General features: G+C 29.2%; 1 protein-coding gene and 1 long non-coding RNA gene across 2 annotated transcripts; one reads left to right on the forward strand and one right to left on the reverse strand.

Moving 5' to 3' along the window:
- Positions 1 to 496: 496 nt before the first annotated feature.
- On the reverse strand, positions 497 to 5,326 carry LOC109607518 (trehalase-like). The gene is given in 5 exon segments (XM_049967926.1): positions 497 to 607; positions 3,905 to 4,027; positions 4,087 to 4,368; positions 4,371 to 4,979; positions 5,137 to 5,326. Coding segments are annotated over 5 exon segments (1,239 nt in total). The 3' UTR covers positions 497 to 572.
- A 13,668-nt stretch (positions 5,327 to 18,994) lies between these two features.
- LOC109603651 (uncharacterized) lies at positions 18,995 to 19,706 on the forward strand. The gene is made up of 3 exons (XR_002191828.2): positions 18,995 to 19,077; positions 19,208 to 19,455; positions 19,550 to 19,706. It is a non-coding gene; the product is annotated as an uncharacterized LOC109603651 (long non-coding RNA).
- Positions 19,707 to 21,589: the final 1,883 nt, after the last annotated feature.

The following is a 21,589-nucleotide window of genomic DNA, read 5'->3' on the forward strand; positions in this document are numbered from 1 at the left end:
CCTTAGTTGGTATTAATTAATAAATGTAAATAATTAATATTGGCAGTAAAATAACTATTACAATACTTTTAACCAAATTCGATCCACTAAGAAATCTATTATATCTGTGAAGAATGTCTAAAATAACTCCGTTTGTCCAACCATAAACATCTCTTGCAGTTTGCAAACCAAATGCTCTCTCACCTAATTTGTTTGCATCGTAACTATCAAATATTGCTTTATTCCTTTTGTAACTTTGATAAACAGCTTTCATCCACTGACGAGCTATAAAATAGGCAAAATGTTTAGCTATTGGAACGTCAGTATCGTTCAATCCGATGACCACTATATGTAAGAAATATGGCCAGGTATAAGGAAGATCATATTTTTCACCACTTTTTTTCACACTTGTTGGTAAACCACCCTTATAAAATGTTATATTATTATTTTTTAAATACACTATTATAGACATAATATCATGTTTTATATTTTCATCGTTATAACATTTTGTCCAAAGTGGAGTCAAATTTGATAAATAAAAATTATTTCGTCGTTGCCTATTATTCCAATCGTAATCTAACCAGGTTCCAAGATCATGATGCCACATATACATTTCCATAAAATTTACCTACAAAAATATTTTTACTTAAATATATTATTTTACGTAAAGAATTCCAAAATCAACTTTAAATATTAAAATTTTTGATAGGTGTTTTCATAAACACTTTTAATCTTCAAACTCCCGATCCTAAAATAATTAATTCCAAATAAACACTAACTTACTCCCATCACATTCTTTAAAGTTAACCCTTTCGTTTTTCCACCGTATCGTTATCGCTCGGTTACTTTTAATTAATACTACAATTACTTTAATTGACCGGAAAACCGACTTGAAAGTTAAAGTTAGAAGTAGAATGTACTTTTATCCTTAATTTGAATGCTTGTTTACACGATGGAGTTGCACACAAAGATACCAAAGAAAGTCCAAAAATTAAAAACAAAAAATTCAAAAATTCTAAATGCTTTAAGTGAGTCAAAATATATAGAAAAATCTCAGTGGGGTATGAAAGGCAAAATTCAAGTGGACAGGGTTTATAGATAATATAATCTTTATTTTAGATTACAAGAAAGATTTCTTGGAAACAAATCTAAATTGAAATATTTTGTTATTTTTAAATATAAGAAAAAGTTACGGAATGAACATTTATGTGATTAATTATCCGTATGTGTTATCTAGTGTTAAGCAAGATAATTACTTACGTACCATTACAGTAACTATATCAACTTTTGACGATATAGGTATTAATGGTCGGACACTATACTCAGTGACCAAGAAGGGGTGTTCAAATTTATTATTCTTTTGGTAAAATATAGATGTTGTAGCAAGGAGTAAACATTTAAAATTTGGTAATATTTGGTATAGGCTTTCTCATGTAAACTTATTTTTATCACATTTCAAATAAATTTTCTTATTCTTTTTTTTTTGTTATTTTAAAAAATTAAATTGTTTGATTGGATCCAATATCGATGTTTAGTAATGTTAAAATACCTAGAGTGCGAGTATACGAAATTCATCGCTAGCTAGGTGAATTTGAAAGAGGTCGAATTATTGATCTACTGGACGTGGATTTTTTATTTCAACAAATGGGTAATAGCCCAAAATCGGAGAAGAGGCACGTCTAAAGGGCACAGAAGTAGTTCATGATCGACATCTAAGACTCATGGCTTCTAGAGACAGTTTTTCGACAACTAGATATTTAGCTGATGAGTGGTTAGTAAGTGTCCGAATGGTTTACCACCATATAAAGTCCAAGAGGACTGGAGGATTACTGGCCCCTTTGCTACCTTTGCGACGCTGAGCATCAAAGACAACGACTACAGTGGTGTGGAAACAACAGTGGAATGTGGAGTGACATAGCGTGGTCTTCTTTGATAAATCCCGATTCTGCTTGGGGGAACATGACGGGCGAAAAAGAAACAGACGACGTCAACCTCAGTTTGAACGACATGTACACCAAACACCTTTAGTCTTTATTAGAAGCAACATGACAGCGCAATATTATCTTCACGAAGTAGTAGAGGCGAATGTTCTTGCTTAGCTTAATCAGTCCAGGCATAGTTAAAACTTCTTTAAAGACTCCCATGTGAATCTAATACCATGGCTATATGATGAGTAGAAAGCTAGGAAATTTACCCCAGCTCCTGAACTTTGGGGGTTCTAAGACATGAACTACAGATAGCTTGGGATAATAAATCTGAAGAGGAAATAGTCCACCTCATTGAATCAATGCCAAGACCTTTTGTAGAGTGTTTAGATAACCTTGATATACAAACACATTAACAAAATTATTAAAAATAATCTAAAATCTTTGATATTTTATTTCCAAATTTTAATCTCAATCTTTGTTACTGAGTATATTTACTTGCGTTATATCGGGAATATACAATTTTGCTTTTTTTTCGAATAAAGTTAATATTTTGATTACCTTTTTATTTATTTTTCTTGTCTTTCCTTGAAATCTTGTTACCAAAATAATTGTTTTTGAATGTTTATTTTCATTAAAAACTATTATTCCCCCTTAATCTTTCAATTAAACTAAACCTTTAACTTCAATCCACTTATTAATCCGAATTTCGTATTACTTATTACTGTGTATAATATACTATAAATAATATAAATATCGACATCGAATGAAACGTTGCAGTTGATTTTGGAACTTCCTGTGTGATATATACAGTGAGAAAATAATTACAATCAGAAGATAATTTAATAAGCTCTAAACATACAATTTATCTATCTATATTTTATTATTAATTTTACTAAAGTTTATAAGATGTTACAGTTATTTAAGTTTTTGTCAATTTATGTTTTAGAAATGATATTAGAATTTGAAATAATATACCATTGAATTTTAGTATGTTTTAAGTTATTTTACGAAAAATAGTTAGTCTAAAAACATAATATATCGTTATATTTTATTTTATTGTAAAATTTTTATATTCTAAGCATTATAAATATTGTTTTTTGAAAATTATTCGAAGTACGACTCTATAGCTATTTTAAGAATATTTGAATATTTTCCTTTCCGACATTTATTTATTATTTATCAATTGCGATTTTACATCAAAATATATTTTGTAATGAATATGCTAAAAAAATTTTAGTTTACGATTGAATTGCTTATTTTCTTAGTAGCCAAAATTATACTACAGACTTTGTTGTAACAGGAATCAAATGGGAAACTAAATTATCTCTTTAAGTGAGACCGATATACTGTCACGTTTTGGCGGGGTATATCGATATATTTAGGTAGACCACTTAAGAATGATGACCATTTGAAGTAAATCATATCATATCATGCTTTTTATAGGATGATCCTTGTTCACCAATATGCCAAAATTTTGGGAAAGAAGTAACTTAAAAACTATTGGAATTTAAAAATACAAAACATACCGAGTGATGTGTTGCAAATAATAAAGTTGTGGTCAGTTCCTGCGAAACCGGAAATCAAATTTTATTTAAAATTTGTTTAATTATAAAAGTAGTTCGAGTTAAGTTATAATTGGGTAAAAATTTCAAATCGATGGCAATATTCTATACTAGAAACGAAATATGATTAGTTTAATCCAGATTTTAGATAAAGCAATATTTTAGAAAACTTAAGTTTCATGTGTAACACGTTAGAAAACGTTAATTGACATTTAATGTTAAATTTTTAATTGTTTTTTATATCAAATACCATTTTTTTGTATGAGACGTTTGCTAGGTGAGCTGATTTATTATCTCCTATCAGTGAATAAAATTCTGATAAATTTCTAAAATTTCCACACATAATTGCGTTCAGATCAACAGGTATTATATTCTGAACTTTTGTGTCGGCAATATTCCCATTTTGTGTGCCATCTTTTGAAATAATCCACCTACTGGAAAGGTCCCATATCGATTGTGATGCTGCTCTAAGATTACAATACAATTCATTTTTTTCCTTCTCAGAGTCAAATTTTCTAGATAATTCTATATCATGATTATACTTCTCAAGTCGAGGACCTAGTGAAGGCATTATGAAGTTTCTATATATAAATGGTATAGTAGTTCGATCGTCTTACCTTGATCATTTTTATCACAAGTATATTTAAAAATATAATCTTTTATTTGGGATTTGTATTCTGAATGAAACTGTATCCAGAATGTCATTTCTTTTTCAATTGATGGAATATGTTTACGTACAAATTCTAAATCTTGGGTATATTTATAGTATTCATATACCATTCTTACAAATAGTGGAGTATGAGATCTTCCCAACATATAAACGCTTCCTGAAGAGGGAATATGTCCATATTGTTCTATAAGATCTACAAAATTTTCTAATATTTCTCTAACAGTTGTTCCATTTCCGAGATTAACAAGCCCAGAATGATCCAATATGTTTCCCAATAATAAAATGTGCGTAATATACTTGATGGTAATATAAATGTATGATTTAAGTACAAAGTACTATATTTCTCCCTGTTGGTACCGACTGATTTTTTAAATTTACGGACCAAGTATTTCCAATGATCATTTATCATAAGAGCCATTTCTTTGAGCTTGTTGTCTTGAATATGTTTTATTACGTATGGTTCAGCCTTCCAATCTCCAGGAGTGATAGTTTCGTATTCAAAATCTCCACTTTCGAAGTTTTCGTAAATAAACTGACTTAAGTATGACGCAGATGTCTTATTGTTTGCTTTAAATATATTAAAGTGGTCTTTTATTATATCAGGGGGATATTTCAATTTTAAATTAATAAAATCATCGATTTTCATAATTTTGCTACGGTAAATAGCAGCAATAAGTTCGCTATTATGATAAATGTATTGAAACATTGGAAGCTTATGAAATTGTTTTCTTGAATAAGGTATATTCAAAAGGAATTCGAATAATGATGAAATGTTCTTACTCGTATCCTCTATAAGGTTTCGTACAGTGGTTTCACTTTCTACTTCATTCATCATTAAACCTACAATTATTAAACAAGCATAATGTAAAAACATTTTGTATCATATGTGACATATGTAACTGTTGACATTTGTCAACTAAGACAGTGACTGTGAGTTGCAATTACCACAATTTATATTTAATTGTTATTTAGAGTTAATTTAAAAACTTGAAAATACCCCATTTATCTCCAGGATGGATCCACCTTGTCGTGGTTCTGGGGCTCAGTACTACTCCACAAACCAGTAGCAGTGGGAAGCTAACGGATCCAACCGCAATTCCAATCCCTTCATAAGAAGATCTTCCCCTGATTGGTCTTGTTCTTCCGAACTCAGTTGACAGGGGCCTGGCAACTTTGCTGCCTTCCATGTTCTGGTTCAAACCCGTATATATCATGCATATATGTCTTTTGTCATCAATATCCTGTGGTTAAATTTCCGGCACTCATTTGTTGTTTATCTTCGCCAGTCAAATACTTGACAATACTTAATTATTGATAGTAGATTTCCAGAGATATAAATTAAACCAGTTATTAATTGAATTTATTTGAATAAAGAGCAAAATTATTCTATCCTAAATTAACTACATACAAATAAAAATAAACACAATAATTAGTCCAATGACAGGTACTACACAGTGTCAAAAATGATGAACGTGTCTACTCGCGCATTGAGACGTAACATCAATACCCCTTATAAACAAAAAAGAAAGATATACATGCAATTATGTGGGCGGGCCGGACTAACTGGAGGGGATGATTTGGTTTTGCTGCGTTTAGCATGCGGTTCGTCTCCGCAGCAGTGTGGCCATGGGGGGGCAAGTGAATAGGACCGAATGGAAACAGCCGAATGTTCCCGAAGTTACATTCGTTTTCTAAAATTGATATGTTGTTTATAATGTTGGTATGATAATTGGTAATGGCTATTTAAACAGATTTGTTCGTTAATTTTTCGACCAATAGCTACGCAGTATTTAAATATGGCGCGGGCTTCTATCCGAAGACGCCGGGAGGATGGAAAAGAGCTAATGAATAAAATTGTTTAAAATTCTTGTTTTAGGTAAGTTATTTCTTATATTTCTTAATAAATTATATCATACTTGGATCCTATGCTTTTTAATTCAATAATTTAGTACTTAAGATGTTTACTTTACATTACAATCATATTAGAAATAAAATAACCTCAAATTTGAATAAGATGCTTTATATATTAATATACTTTTTCTTATCTGTTGATTAAATTAATATTATTTTGTAGGTTAAATAGTCTGCCGGACCAATGATTTAACCAGAATAGACTCGGCACTTTTTAGGTATGTTAATCTTATTATATATATTATTAAAAGTGGGTATTCTAGGTTCCAACTAGATTGGAAAGGTTCGATCAATGGGAATTAGGTAGTTTATTAAAATACAGAATTTTTTTCTGCAATTTTATTTTACAATTTTATAAAATTCAACCATGAGTTCTCAGCCTCAATCTCTGTCTGGTTACTGTGTCAAAATGTGTTTCAATATATATTATATTATGTTTCAATACATATTATCTAAATTAAATTTAGTATGGCGTTCAATTTGTCAATTTGTAATATTAATCCTTCTATCAAAACATGTCATGTTTTTCACTAAAAAATTCGTCGCCTTAAACCTAAAATAGTTCCTTTGTCACCATTACTTTTTCTTTCTTATATTGCTTCCACTTCCAGGGATCTTAATTTTAATGTTTTTGAAAATGCATTGTCTAATTTGAATTCTAGTCAATCTATTCCTGCAACGTCCAGAGATCTTAATTTTAATGTTTTTGGAAGTTCATTGTCTAATTTGAATTCTAATACGAATTATTTATTTTTATGTTGTTTGTTATTGTTGTTGAAGAAATTTATTGTGTTGTATTTGTAATTATTTATTTATAATATGAAGTATACAGAAGACTGATGTATTTTTCATAATGTACAATAAATAATTTGTAATAAAAATTTTTAATTCCATAGCTTGTTTTATTTCTCACAATTCACTCAATAATATACCAATTAATTTAAATTTGAAACTATTCCCGCCAATTTTGTCAAATGTCAAATACAGAAAACTATAAAGGGGACATCTATTGACTAATTTAAACACTACAAATCAATTTATCGTCCAGTGTTGTTTCCCATTTTTAGTAAGAGGTTGGTACTTCTTGGGTGTTTTGTGAGTGTGGCCATTCAGCAAACCGAGTTTTTGGGGTCTAAGACGATTTTGGAGTGCTCGTTTTCGTTCACCACGTTCGGTTTCCGAATCGAAACGCGACTGCCATGGATACGCATGCTGTTTTTAGTATTAGTTTTTTACAATTTTATATTTACCTGCAAAGCGTTTTAAATAAGATTTGCGGTCGGCATTATTTGACGACCTTGCATTATTAGGATACAATTTTGGAGTCGGTGTGAATATACTACATTTTTGTTTCAATATAATTATGAAATTAATAATATAACTACAATTATAAAATAAACAATGATAATAATGTAATAAACAATCAATATTTATTTATAGTTAAATTAATTGTAAATATATATTATATAATTATTAAAATAATCTTATATAATAAAATAATTCTGAGAGAAATACTATGATTTTGATTTCAAACACAAATGTGTTAACAATATTAATAATGTTCACCGTACAAATTGTTCATTAAATTTTAAATTATTTAATACAAATGTATATTTAATCTAACTATTAAAAATAATTATATAGTTACAGAATGAGTAAAGGTTAAAAATTAACAATATATTTGTAGGAACATTATTGCAGATATCATATTATGCGCTTTTAGGTCTATAAAAAGGGACAAACATTTATTTTATATCTAAAGTGTGGAAAATAATATTCAATTATAAAATTACTGATAAATCTTAAACATTGGTACTTTTTAGAATAAATTTGGTATAGACTTTATTAATTCCACAGCACGACTCGTTCAATAATAATCATAATAACAATTTCGTTCAGATTAATGAAAACCAAAAAAGAAATTTTCTTTTATATTTGAAGAACTTCAAATTATTTACTGAATTATTAAGTTTGTTTAATTGAACTGATTTCAAATGTTAATATTAAAAAAATATGTTGATTAAAAATAAATGTTGTATTTAATTTAAATATTAAACTAAAACTTTAAATTAATTTGAACCAAACAATATAATTAAATATAATTATTTGCCTGTTTTAATAAAGAATCATTTTATAACTTGAAATAATTTACTTTTATTATAGTGGAAATGGAATACATAAAGGTAAAATTATAATATTTTACAATATTTTATTTTACTGATGGAATATTCTCCGTATGGCCCTTGATTTAGCAAGCTTTTAAACGCTTGTTTTGAAAGTACCATGTTGGGGTAAGATGGCAAAGTGCTTTGAAAATTGGTTCACATAAAAAATTGTGTCAATCTTCATGGAGAATATTTTGAAAAACAAGAAACAATTAAAATTTGTTCATATACGTGTATCTCGAAACTGACAGAACATCCAAATGTATCTTCTGGCAGTCTTAGCTATCATATTTGTCCAATACTTTAATAGTATTTCTACTTTGATGTATTTGTAATATAAATATTCCGAATACTACATTTGTGTACAAACTTATAATAAATATTTAATTTTACATTTGTTATGCTAGTTAGGTCTAAGTTTTATTATTAAATTAAATATCATGTAAGACTTAGTTTTAATCCTGCGTTTTATTAAATAATTATTATAATGTACTTAAATTTTAGTCAAGATATAAAAATATAATTACAATCTTTATATACCATTTGATCATTGAAGTAAATTAATCTTTAGTAACGTATAATAGATAATTTATGTATAAATTAACGAATGTTTTATGGTTTATACTTTCTTAAAACATAGTTTTTATTAAGAACAATTCAAACAATTCGTCACAGAGATTACATTACGAAACTGCTTTTAACAACAAAAGTATAAACGACTGTGAATATCACGAATTATATATTAATTCAAATTATATATCAACAACAATGTTGAAGATTCGCATCGAGTTCCATATATTCAAGTTTGTGTAACGCTATAAGAAACAGACAAAACTCTTATTTACTTCGCTGCTAATGTATTATAAATATGTGGGTCCAAGCAGTTCCGTTCCGATTCAGAAACCGAACCGTGCCGAGTCCAAAGGTGCCGAACGTGTCTCACGAAAATATCAACTTCAGAGGGGTACGGTTTGCTGAATGGCCACACTGCTCCGCAGACGAGTCGGTGTCTTTGAACGAGTCCATATCATTCGGGAACGTACCGATTGTTCGAAATAGGGAACGTACCGATTGCTCGAAATATCAGTTGCTCGAAAGGTCGGAACCGATCGACTACCTTCGGTAAGTCCGGAATGTGCGATAGGACGTCCGTTATTTAGGAACATGTTTAGCAAGAGCGGTTAAAGGAAATCATTGATATCTACTCTGGGTGTATTTTAATTCGTTTGTTTGGTCTACGCGGTATCATCAACGCCTAACATAAAAATATTCTATATTCAAAACAATCAATTTTAATTAATGTCTGTTAAAAATCTATAATAGACTATAATTATTGGTAGGTTTTATATATGTGTGAAATTTATTAAATAATATTTATTACAGGAAAAGAAGTTTGGTTTAAATATTGATAACAACTAATGCAATATCACCTTTTTTGCCCTCTGTAGTCCTCTACATATTTTAGCATTTTACAGTTGATCTTAAGAAACAACATTTATGCCATGGATATATAAAATAGATGGGTGTCATTATTAATCAGATTATTTCCTGATTTGTTTACTACAATACACAACATTTATCGATTACTAAGGAAGAAACATTTACATGATTTGAGTCTAATCTCAAGAAATTATATATGACAGATTAGTCAGTATTAATTAGTGAACTTGTTTTGATGCCAGCACAAAGTGGCAGCAAAATTAAAGGTTTTTCATTGTACACTAACTATTCATCGACAACCAGATATATATTGTAATCTTCTGAGGATTTAAAATGAATTACATTAATAGTTTGATAGCTATTCTATTATAATAATATTACTTTTTTAAAAAATATTAAAAACTAAAGAACTTCTGTAAATACATTTATGTCTTATTTACACAACTTTCTTTGCAGTAACATCTTTCATATCATTTGTTTGAACCTTATATTAAATATTTTATAATAATATTTTAGTGTCTTTTCTTTAATATTACCATATCATACCAAACTCTATTATAAATTAAAGTACTTTAGTATCTTAGATGATTGGATTATAAATTATTTAGTTGATGTTTTTCATATACACTAATCTACATAGTACTTAAATTATCTAGCTGTATTAAGTTAGGTTATATGTATGAAATAATTTTTTTAATATCTAACGGTTTAATTAATTTATAAACAATTCAATCAATTTATGAATAAACTAAATTTACGCATAAACTTTAACAAATAATTACTTGTCAAATGAACCCTAGCCATTATATATTAGGGCAATATCAAATGGGTGCAAAATTTAGGTGTTTTAATATTAATTATTAATAAACAAAACTAATATTTTAAAAACAAAATCAATTATTTTCAAATATTTCCTTTTACTAGAAAGAGTATTATTATATAATTGATAAACTGTTCTCTAGATTTAACAAACTACTTATAATAATTAATATCAATAAAACTTCTTTAATTAATATGTATGACAAAAAAGTAAGATACATTATTAAAATATTTATTATTTCCACTTTGAATAATTACTTTTGAACAGTAATACTAATGTATATAACTAATAATATTACATTAAATAATAAACTTTGTTAAGGTATCTTCAGAGTAAAGTGTTTATTTACTTATTTGATAACAGACGAAGTCTAGTTGCATATTTTATGTTTCACTATTTAAATAAATTAAGATTTTCACATCATCATAGTAGTATAATACTTCAGATTCTTTCCTAAAATTAAGTACTTTTAACATTTCTAAGTATAATTTTAACTAATATCCATATACATTTTTCACATCCTATGATGTCTTTGTCACATTTACTTTTTGTCACATTTCCCCATTTCACAATTTAGTTAAGATTTTCGATGCCTGTCGTCAAAATATTACTAATATTGTTGCTAAAAATTTAATTTATTACATTTGATATATAATTTTCAATTGTGTACATACACTTCCTGTGATGTCTTTGTCATATTATTTAATACTAACATAATACTACTGGGAGAATAACATGGATGTTTAAACTGTTTTATATATGTCTTTACACAAATCTAGCTGAATCAAGTATTTCATATATTTTTTATTCTAAAGATATTCATTTACATCCAAAAATTATAAAACACCTTAATGTCTATGCACCAATTGAAATTTTACTACTATTAAGTTTGAATACATTGATGTTGGCGGTCGATGTGGGTGATTTTCAAATTAAATTCCCGTAGCCCGTGTCAGCTGCACGTTCTACCATGAGCATGCGCATGAGCGACTGACGCGCACATTTGACATCGATTCGGATGCCCTCGGATGTTTACATTTCGAGCATTCGATATTTCGAGCAATCGGTACGTAGCCCGGTGAACGTACCGATTGCTCGAAATATCAGTTGCTCGAAAGGTCGGAACCGATCGACTAGTTTCGGTAAGACCGAAATGTGCGAGAGGGAACGTACCGATTGCTCGAAAGGTCGGAACCGATCGACTACCTTCGGTAAGCCCGAAATGTGCGATAGGACGTCCGTTATTTAGGAACATGTTTAGCAAGAGCGGTTAAAGGAAATTATTGATACTTACTCTGGGTGTATTTAAATTTTACTTTTTGTTACATTTCCCCATTTCACAATTTAATTAAGATTTTCGATGCCTGTCGTCAAAATATTACTAATATTGTTGCTAAACATTTAATTTAATACATATAATATATAATTTTAAATTGTGTACATACACTTCCTGTGATGTCTTTGTCATATTATTTAATACTAGCATAATACTACTGAGAGAATAACATGGATGTTCAGACTGTTTTATATATGTCTCTACACAAATCTAGCTGTATCAAGTATTTCATATATTTTTATTGTAAAAGATATTCATTTACATCCAAAAATTGAAATTTTACTACTATTAAGTTTGAATACACTGATGTTGCAAAGTAATATACGGTGCGCAACCTTGAATATTAATAATTGGCGGTCGATGTTGGGTGATTTTCAAATTAAATTCCCGTAGCCCGTGTCAGCTGCACGTTCTTCCATGAGCATGTGCATGAGCGCCTCCCGCGAACATTTGACATCCACTCGGATGCTCTCGGATATTTACGTTTCGAGCAGCCGTTATTTCGAGCATTCGATATTTCGAGCAATCGGTACGTACCCTGATATGACACCCTTTGAACACTTTATTTAATTGTTTTTAGTTTTTTTTTATTTATGCATTTATTTATTTTATTTAATTTTTGGGATACATTTTTATTTTGAAAAAAGAAGTTTATTTTTAAAATATTTATTTTTGTTTTTAATATACATAACCTACGCATATGGAGAGTTACTAAATGCATTCGCAAAGATTAATTTATATTGTGCGCTAATGCGCACTAGCACGGCGCATTGTCTCTGAGAGTGGGAATTCCTACTACCGGCAAAATTTTACTTTCTTTGTCGTGCATCTATCTCTTACAACATCCAGACATGAAGAGCATTTTTCGCACTGTATACAGTACATTTTGCCGGTAGTAGGAATCCCCACTCTCAGAGACAATGCGTCGTGCTAGTGCGCATTAGCGCACTATATAAATTAATCTTTGCGAATGCATTTAGTAACTCTCGATATGCGTAGGATAGGTATATCAAAAACAAAAATAAATATTCTAAAAATAAACTTCTTTTTTCAAGATAAAAATGTATCTCAAAAATTAAATAAAATAAATAAAAGCATAAATAAAAAAACTAAAAACAATTAAATAAAGTGTTCAAAGACACCGACTCGTCTGCGGAGACGAACCGCATGCTAAACGCAGCAAAACCAAATGATCCCCTCCAGTCAGTCCGGCCGGCCCACATAATTGCATGTATATCTTTCTTTTTTGTTTACAACGGGGTATTGATGTTCCGTCTCAATACGCGAATAGACACGTTCATCATTTTTGACACTGTATATAGTAGTGCATATGCATTTATAGTAATAAGTAATCATTTATTAGAAATGCCCTATCGTATTTTCATTTGGGATTTTGTAAATATTAATATTTTGTCTTAATCCTGTAAAAATCATAATAATAAACGGTTGTTGTCGAATTTAGTTATATGATGTCTCGACCTCAAGAAGTTTTCTTGAACACTTTTAAAAGATCTGTTATCTGCTAGTATGTTACAATATATTTACTCTGTGATTCTATTGTTGACATTATTAATAAATATTGTCGGTTCTTAGCATTTTTGCTCTCTCTCCAACATTATCTGAAGAAAATGCTATATTTTTAAACCTGGGATCCAAAAATGTAGTTATTAACAACAATTTCTGATTTTCTATGTCATCTAATCTAGATTTTATCTCGTCCAAAATAGAGGCTATCACAGATTTTGACATACTACAATAATTTCTACTACGTAATTCTAGATAAACATCTAGCAATCCATTAGTAAAAATTATCATAGAGGTTCTAGTGACATTATCTAGTGGTTTAATTACTACTAATACTTTTTAAAATTCTTAAAAAATGTTTTATAAGAGCTACAGTGGTACGAATGGGATTTTCAAGTTCTACAAATCTTTCTATCATATAGCATGTTGAATTCCATCTGGTACTTACGTCTTGAATGAGTTTTTTCGCTGGTCCAATATTTAATTGTTTTTGCTGTTTAAAAAATAGTGTCATGGCAGATGAACTTCTTTTAAAAGGCGCATTTTAAAGAATTCTTAGCAATAATATTCTTCTTTCATTGCTCTCTTAATATTTGGAGCGTTATCTGAAATAATCATTAAAATTTTATTTTTTAAATGCCATTCTTCAATAATATTTTTAATAATCTTAGCAAGATTGGCTCTAGTATGTCTTTCATCAAAAACTTCGCATCCTAATACTGAATGTTTAATTTCTAAGTCATCGTTTAGAAAATGTGCAGTAACTCCCAAAAAATTGTCTGTTGTAGATAATGTCCAACAATCAGTTGTAAGAGTAACTTTATTTACATTGCTCATTGCTTCTTTCGTTTTATTATACACTTCTTCATATTTAGCAGGAAGTAAAGAACTCGTTATTGTTTTTCTAGTAGGCAATCGGTATGATGGATTAAGTGCCTGTTCAAACAATTGAAATGTATAATCTTCTACCTCCTTATCTTATCATCAATTTTCTTTTGTGCAGTTGCTCCAAATTTTTTTATTAAAAATGTATTAACTGATGCTTGTGTTTTTGTTTTGGCCATTACAATATTTGATTCACTCTCGCTTTTCGTCATTCTCGAAGTTGATGGCCGACAATCAACTATTGGCAGTGCAACATCGTCAGTATTTTGGTCAATATCAATGGATTCACTTTCTTGACTTGATGTTTTGGATGAGTTTGCCACTACAGACGGATTTAATTTTAATAACGGATGTTTCCTATCCGTATGTTTTTTTTGTTTGAATTTATTTGAAGTTGACTTATAACTCAAATTGGTTCTACAAATATTACACATGGCAATTTTATCTGATTTGGGTTTTACTTCAAAAAAGTTCCAAATCATTGAGTATTTAACGGATTCTTTACGAGACATTGTATCTAAAACAAAAATATAAATTTATATGTAATACATATACGTATTTTATTAAATTAAAATATTCGTATTACTAAAAAAAACACTGATAAATCTTTCACAAACTAAATTACGAAAATATTTTTTCAATTCAAATCAATTGTTTTTATTTTAATTTAAAGAATTATATATTTCTGTGTTTAATTTTATGTATTTTCAAAAACAAAATTACACATAAATATATTTTCTTATTGAAAAATATTAATTTTTTTATAAAAAATTATAATAAATTTAAATAACTATACTTCATATATTAAAAAGTAAATATTAGAAATATTGAAACAATTATTTTTATTTTATTGTCGTACAAAAATCTTTTAAAATTATACATTTAACTTAATAATATCCGAGTTATAATTATCAGATAAATCGTATCTAAAAAAACCCTTTGTAAATATTTTTAAATCGTTTTAATTTTTTATAAGAATTTTTATCTTTATTTGCAAAAGCACTGAATATTTTAAATATAAAGAAAATATTTTTAATATATGCATATAAAAACACAACAAACAAACATAAACAAAATAGAAAAGATAAAAATAAAATATATTATAAACATAAATTCAAAAAAGAAACAAAAATTAAATTTACTTACCTTAAATTGATTTTCTTCGACTTGTTTAAAGTTGGTTCGCAAAATAAAAAACGTAAAACACTGTGAAAAATTTGGGGCACTAGTTGTTTCTTAAACACAGTGGTAAGATGATCGAAGTCAAGTCAAAAAAAATTAAAAATACCTAGGCCCAAAATCTTTCCAAACGTTGTTTATATTATACATATAAATCTCATCACACTCTTAGAGGCCATTCATTAACTACGTCTCGAGAGGAGATTTTTTCAAAATCTGTACATGTCCTTATCTAAACACAGTTTTAGATTATATCTTTGATATAAAAATTTATGAAACAAGTCATTTGGTATCGCTCGGATACCAAGTAACGGAACAACGTTTCTTATCGCGGATCGCATTGTCGCGACAATGCATCGCGACATCCTGTCAAACTCGGAGATGATATAGTTATAAAAATAACGCTCCATAAAATAACGTTATTTTGTCGCGGTATTTTCGTGGAGCGGTCGCTTGGAGCGGGCGATTTATGTGAAACCAGTCTTCTCATCTCTAGTAATAAGTAACTAAATTAAGGGGATGCCATACGTTCGTATATTTCCGTACTTGGAAAATATTTATATATAAAATTATTAAAATGTTTTTAGGTTTTTTATTGATTTTTTCTTTTATTGTTGTGCCAAATATGCGGTTGGTTAATTTTATTCTTTAATGAACTATGTAAAATTTTTTATTTTTCGTTGGACAAAATTTATTAATTTTTAATATTCAATGAACCATGCCGATTCTGTCAATTACTTTACCAGAGGCCTTTTACTTATTATAATTATTTAATTAAACTGTACGATTTGCTACATTATTACAAAATTTACAAAAAGAGGACAAGTGGTAGATATGAAAATATTTACTGAGTTCAATCGATGATTTGTTCGTTTTTTTAGCTAGAGACAAGTAAAGAAGGGCCAATAATATAATTTAATAAATTTATAAAAAATATCAAGGAAAACTTCTTCCAATATTCTTGATTTTTGATCACTGTTCGACATCGTTTCGTTGGGATTAAGTTGATCATTTTCAAATTTTAATTGTTGTTATTAACCAGCCTTGCAGCATATTTTCTGTCGTGTCCGAAGAGAAATTTTGATGGCATATTCCATTTTGAGAAAGGTAACAGAATCTATTGCAATATGTCAATTTTTATTTTCTTTATTCATATCATCTAGAAGCGATGAATTGGACCCATACAGAGATGAGAAAAGCAACCCCATATTAATACCTTTCGGCCACCACGTTTTAAAGTAATGCAAACGTGAAACTTTGTTTCGTCTCTAAATAGAACTCTATTGTTATTTTGCGGTGACCAATGAAGGAGTTTGTAGGCAAACGTTAACCTTCTTCCTAAATTTTTGGTGAAAGTTGAGTTGTTTTGGCAAGTCTTGATGCAGGTAAATCTGATTCAGTCAAGCGTAGACGAATGATAGTTGATCATATATCCCCTTCAGAATTACTGGTGGTTTTAATTTTAATTATGATAAATCATGAATGGTGTTCCATTGAACAGAACAAGGTTATTGATATTTTAAGATGCACAAAATTATACGTAAACAACGAACATGTATGTATAAAATTGGCAGCATAAAAAAAATAGTATTACAGACATATTAGTTGAACCATCAATCTGTCATAATTTTTGAAAAAAAAAAAATAATAGGAAAATAACAAGTTATAATTGCTAGGAAAATATTAAATCAATACCTTTTTCTGTTCTCCATAAACTTCTAAGAAATACGTTAGACTAGTCACTCTGTATATTTGTATATGTACAGCATTAATCCATATGTATTATTCAAAAAAAAAAGGAAATTTAAATTTAGGGAGTTATCAAATCAATCTCTCTTGCTTGTAAATTATTTTGTATGTAAGTTTTTATCTCTTTCACCATTATTTTATTAAAAAAGACAAGAAAAATTTTACAATCAATAATCTTAAACGAACCCTTATAATAATTGGCAAATTAAAATATAAAGTCTATAAATACTTTTCTCGTTTTTCCTAGAACCACCTTGATAAATATTTCTTAGCAATTTCTAGTATATAGTCGATAATCTCTATCATTTGACTACCTAGTACAGTCAGCAGCAGAATGGCATTACCACTTTCCCGCGACCCCTTGCGACCCGCTCTCGCTAAGCCCCGCCCAGAACCCCAAAAAAAAATAGACCATAAAACCCAGGTAGACGTAACAAAGGGTCAATTGTACCAGGTCAAAAAATTTACTTCTATCGATTATATAATAAGTATTTCATAGTTTTAGAAATATTTGTTTAATCTTGAAAAAACTTAGTTTTTGCAAATTATTATCTCAGGTAGACATAAATTAAATAAAATAGCCCTATTTATAAAAACTAATAAAAATGTATAAAATTATTTCGCTTTTTTGCGAATTCAAATACTATTGTTTTTTAGTATTTATTATAAATATTTTAAAATATAGTCATACTTTTTAGTTGTAAGCAATTGGGATAATAAATTATTATGGTCATTGGTCATTTCACTCTATTCAGGGAATTGAATAAAACGACTCGTTCTAATTATATAGCGGCTACTTTTTTACGCTTTACGTTATATTAGCAACCACTACTGACATTCGTAATTGCGTATCTGAATAGTAGGAACATAACTCAGACTGACCGATTCCGAAAATGAATTATGATAAGAATTTTTCGCAAACATTTTTGAACGCATTACTCAGAATTGACATCAAACTAACTATAAAACGATGGCGACAGGTATTAAAATTTAATCCAATATGTATAAATACCTAAACCATCTACAAAAATGTATCATAGTTCAGAGTTTTCTTTAACACGAGCTTCAAAACAACTCCTAAAATGCAAAGAAATATAGATGATGAGACACAGGCCTCCTAGGACACCGGATCTTAACCCAATCGAAAACCTTTGGGGGCTCATGATACAGATGTGGGAGAACCACAACGAACGGACGCCTAGAGACCTGTATCAGCATTGCCTCCACATATGGGAAGGTTTACGAAGACGGAACTATTGTCACAATATTGTGAATTCAATGAGGGATCGTTTTAAAGCCGTAATAGCCGCTGATGGCGGCTACACACGATTTTAATTTTGTTTATATTATTAATATATTTATTTAATAAAAATATAATAAATAACTATATATTTTGCTTTATATTTAGTTATTTTATTTCATCTATTAATATCAAAAATAAATGCACAAAATATATTGTAAATCATACGATGTAAATTTATAAATAATAAATTTATAATAATATAATTATATATCTACTCCAAAAACTAAATTTACAGAAGTATTCTACAATTATTGCGTTAAGATGGTCACACAAAATGTTACTTACTTACTAAAATACAAATAAATGTAAATTTTGGGATAATTTATGCAAGCCCGCTTGTTCAGGTCGCAAACGAAACTCTACCTTAGGGTGGTAATGCCATTCTGCAGCCGACTGTACGTATAATAAAACAAAGAAATATGATACTATAAACTAAAATAAACGTATTATTACAAAATTTGAGTCATTTTATTGGTGAATCACATATTTTTTTCATACGTCATCAAAGCTTTGGCTCAATTCCAAAGAATTACGATCTAAATTGCTTTTATTTTGCTCCTTCAAATCAGTGAATACGTATCACTTTAACGAAAAACACGCTTGAACGAGTTCACCGACAAAAAATCGTAAGTACGATTTTCCTATTATAAATAATTGCACATTGTTTTTAAATATGTTATAGATAAATTAATATCTCTAATAATTTTGCTCAGCAAACGTTTTTGTAATAGAAAATATTTAATTTTAAATTTTTAGCCTAGACAGTCAAAATGAAGTTTTTCCCAGAGAAGAACCTGTTCACAGTATACGATCTCGATTATGATTACTCATTCTACCCACACGAAAAGTATTTTTGGAGACAAAAATATTCCGGTCCATTGACATTTTATCACAATATGCCAATTTACGGGTCGGATTCAGTTTTCGATCCTCTTCCGACTTACAGATTTTATAAATATTTTATTGATCCCATTCCATCGGAAGAATCGTTGAGACAAATTCGTGTAAGTATTCTTCAATTTAAGTATGTTTATCACTGACTTCTAATGGTAAATTTACTTATATATAAAATATAAAATATTTTGTATTTTTTTTTAGTTATACAACAATCTGTATTTTCCTAAGAAACGTGTTTATTAAATATAATGGACGACGAAACATTTTTATAAATCATCAACACTGATGTTATACTATATACTTATACGTTATGTAATCATAAAAATTTTAATAAACAAAAATTGATAAACAATTATAATCTAATTTGTCTTTATTTAACATAACACCTTTATAATATTCAAGTAGTAAATAATAATAATGATTATAATTAAAAATGTTAAGTGTAAATTACAAGATATATAATTCTACATAAATATTGTTCAAATCAGTTTATCAACAGATCTTTCAAATATTTTTTCATTTCTCCCATTCCAACAGAAGAATCATTAAAAAAGGTTCGTGTACAAATATTTTGTACATTTATTATTTGAAAATATTTGAATAAAAAATGTATTATAAATACAACAATTTATATTTTCCCATCAAAATGGATATATTTTTATGAATCATGTAATGAAAATATATGTAATTATGATCTAATTTGTCCTTAATTAACATAACAATATTTAACACAATTTAATAAAATAAGTATAAGAAAAAATTGAGGACTATATTACTTTTATAAATTAAGATAAAAAAAATATGTTTGATGAATATATGTGTCGCAGCGCGGTCAGGATTATCGGCCATTTCGAATATTAAATAACATGCAAGTAGTCCTTACAATGTAATTGAACTAACAGGCACAGGATTATAACTAATAGTCAAACAATTAGGAGTCGTATGAAACGCGGTGATCAGCTTCCCTGACGGAGCTTAACTGTCCGCCCTCGCAGGTCTCCTCTACCGTCACCCTCAGTTCGAGTACCATCCCCTGCTTAGCACTTCCGCTGATTCCACCCAAGTACTATAAGTATGCAACCCATAGTACTACTTGCGTTTCACATGAACCCTCCGACACGGCCATTCTGACAAGTCACACGTCCTCGAAATTAAGTTCAAACAGTAATAGTTCATTCGGCTTTTCCTGACTAATATCAGGCTATCGATAGTTTTATCAACCTTTCAAATCAAATGCATAAAAGTTTGCCCCAATGCGTGTTACATCTACGATATTTTCGAATATAAGACTAGAGTTTATCTATGGACATGAAAACCTCAAGATCTGCATCACTTAACCAGCAATACAATCTCGTCATCACTTAACCAGCGATGACACTCAACAGAAATTATCACTTAACCAGCGATAAAATCTCTTCGCCACTTAACCAGCGACGGCTCTCACTAGAAATTATCACTTAACCAGCGATAAAATCTCTTCGCCACTTTACCAGCGACAGCTCTCACTAGAAATTATCACTTAACCAGCGATAAAATCTCTTCGCCACTTTACCAGCGACGGCTCTCACTAGAAATTATCACTTAACCAGCGATAAAATCTCTTCACCACTTTACCAGCGACGGCTCTCAACTTAATCAGTGTCCACACAGTTTTCAGTCCAATGATAAAATAATAATAAAAATATAAAAAAAATGAATAAAATTAAGATTTAAACTATTATTTACGTTGATTCTTCTTCTTCAGAAACAGTGATTAAATCATCGTCATTGGGCACAAAGTTTTCTGGCATTTTCTTTATGCGGTCATGAGCATACTTATAAGTACGATTCGAGTTAAGACTTTTTAAATTGTATCTATCTCCATCTAATACTTCAATTATTTTAAAAGGGCCTTTGTATTTTGGTTCAAGTTTCGTTTGGTTTCGTTCCTCGTTTTGTAACAATACGAAATCGCCGACAGAGAATTTGTTTACTCTTGCTTTAGTGCTATCGAATCTCTTCTTATCATAAGCTGCAATCTTTTGAATATTATTTTGGACTTGTTCCCTCACCTCAGCAAGATCAACCTCAGATTCCCTGTCGTCACACCACATTAAGTTTAATGGTCTAGCTACTTTTCCTATCAATAATTCGAGAGGACTGAACTTGGTCGTGCGATTTGTTGTACGGTTGAAAGCTAATTATATGTCGAATAGTGCGTCTTGCCAAGAGCGATCTTTACTTGTTTCGACTGCCGTTAAC

Source organism: Aethina tumida, chromosome 5, assembly GCF_024364675.1.
Source record: "Aethina tumida isolate Nest 87 chromosome 5, icAetTumi1.1, whole genome shotgun sequence".
Classification (NCBI taxonomy): domain Eukaryota; kingdom Metazoa; phylum Arthropoda; class Insecta; order Coleoptera; family Nitidulidae; genus Aethina; species Aethina tumida.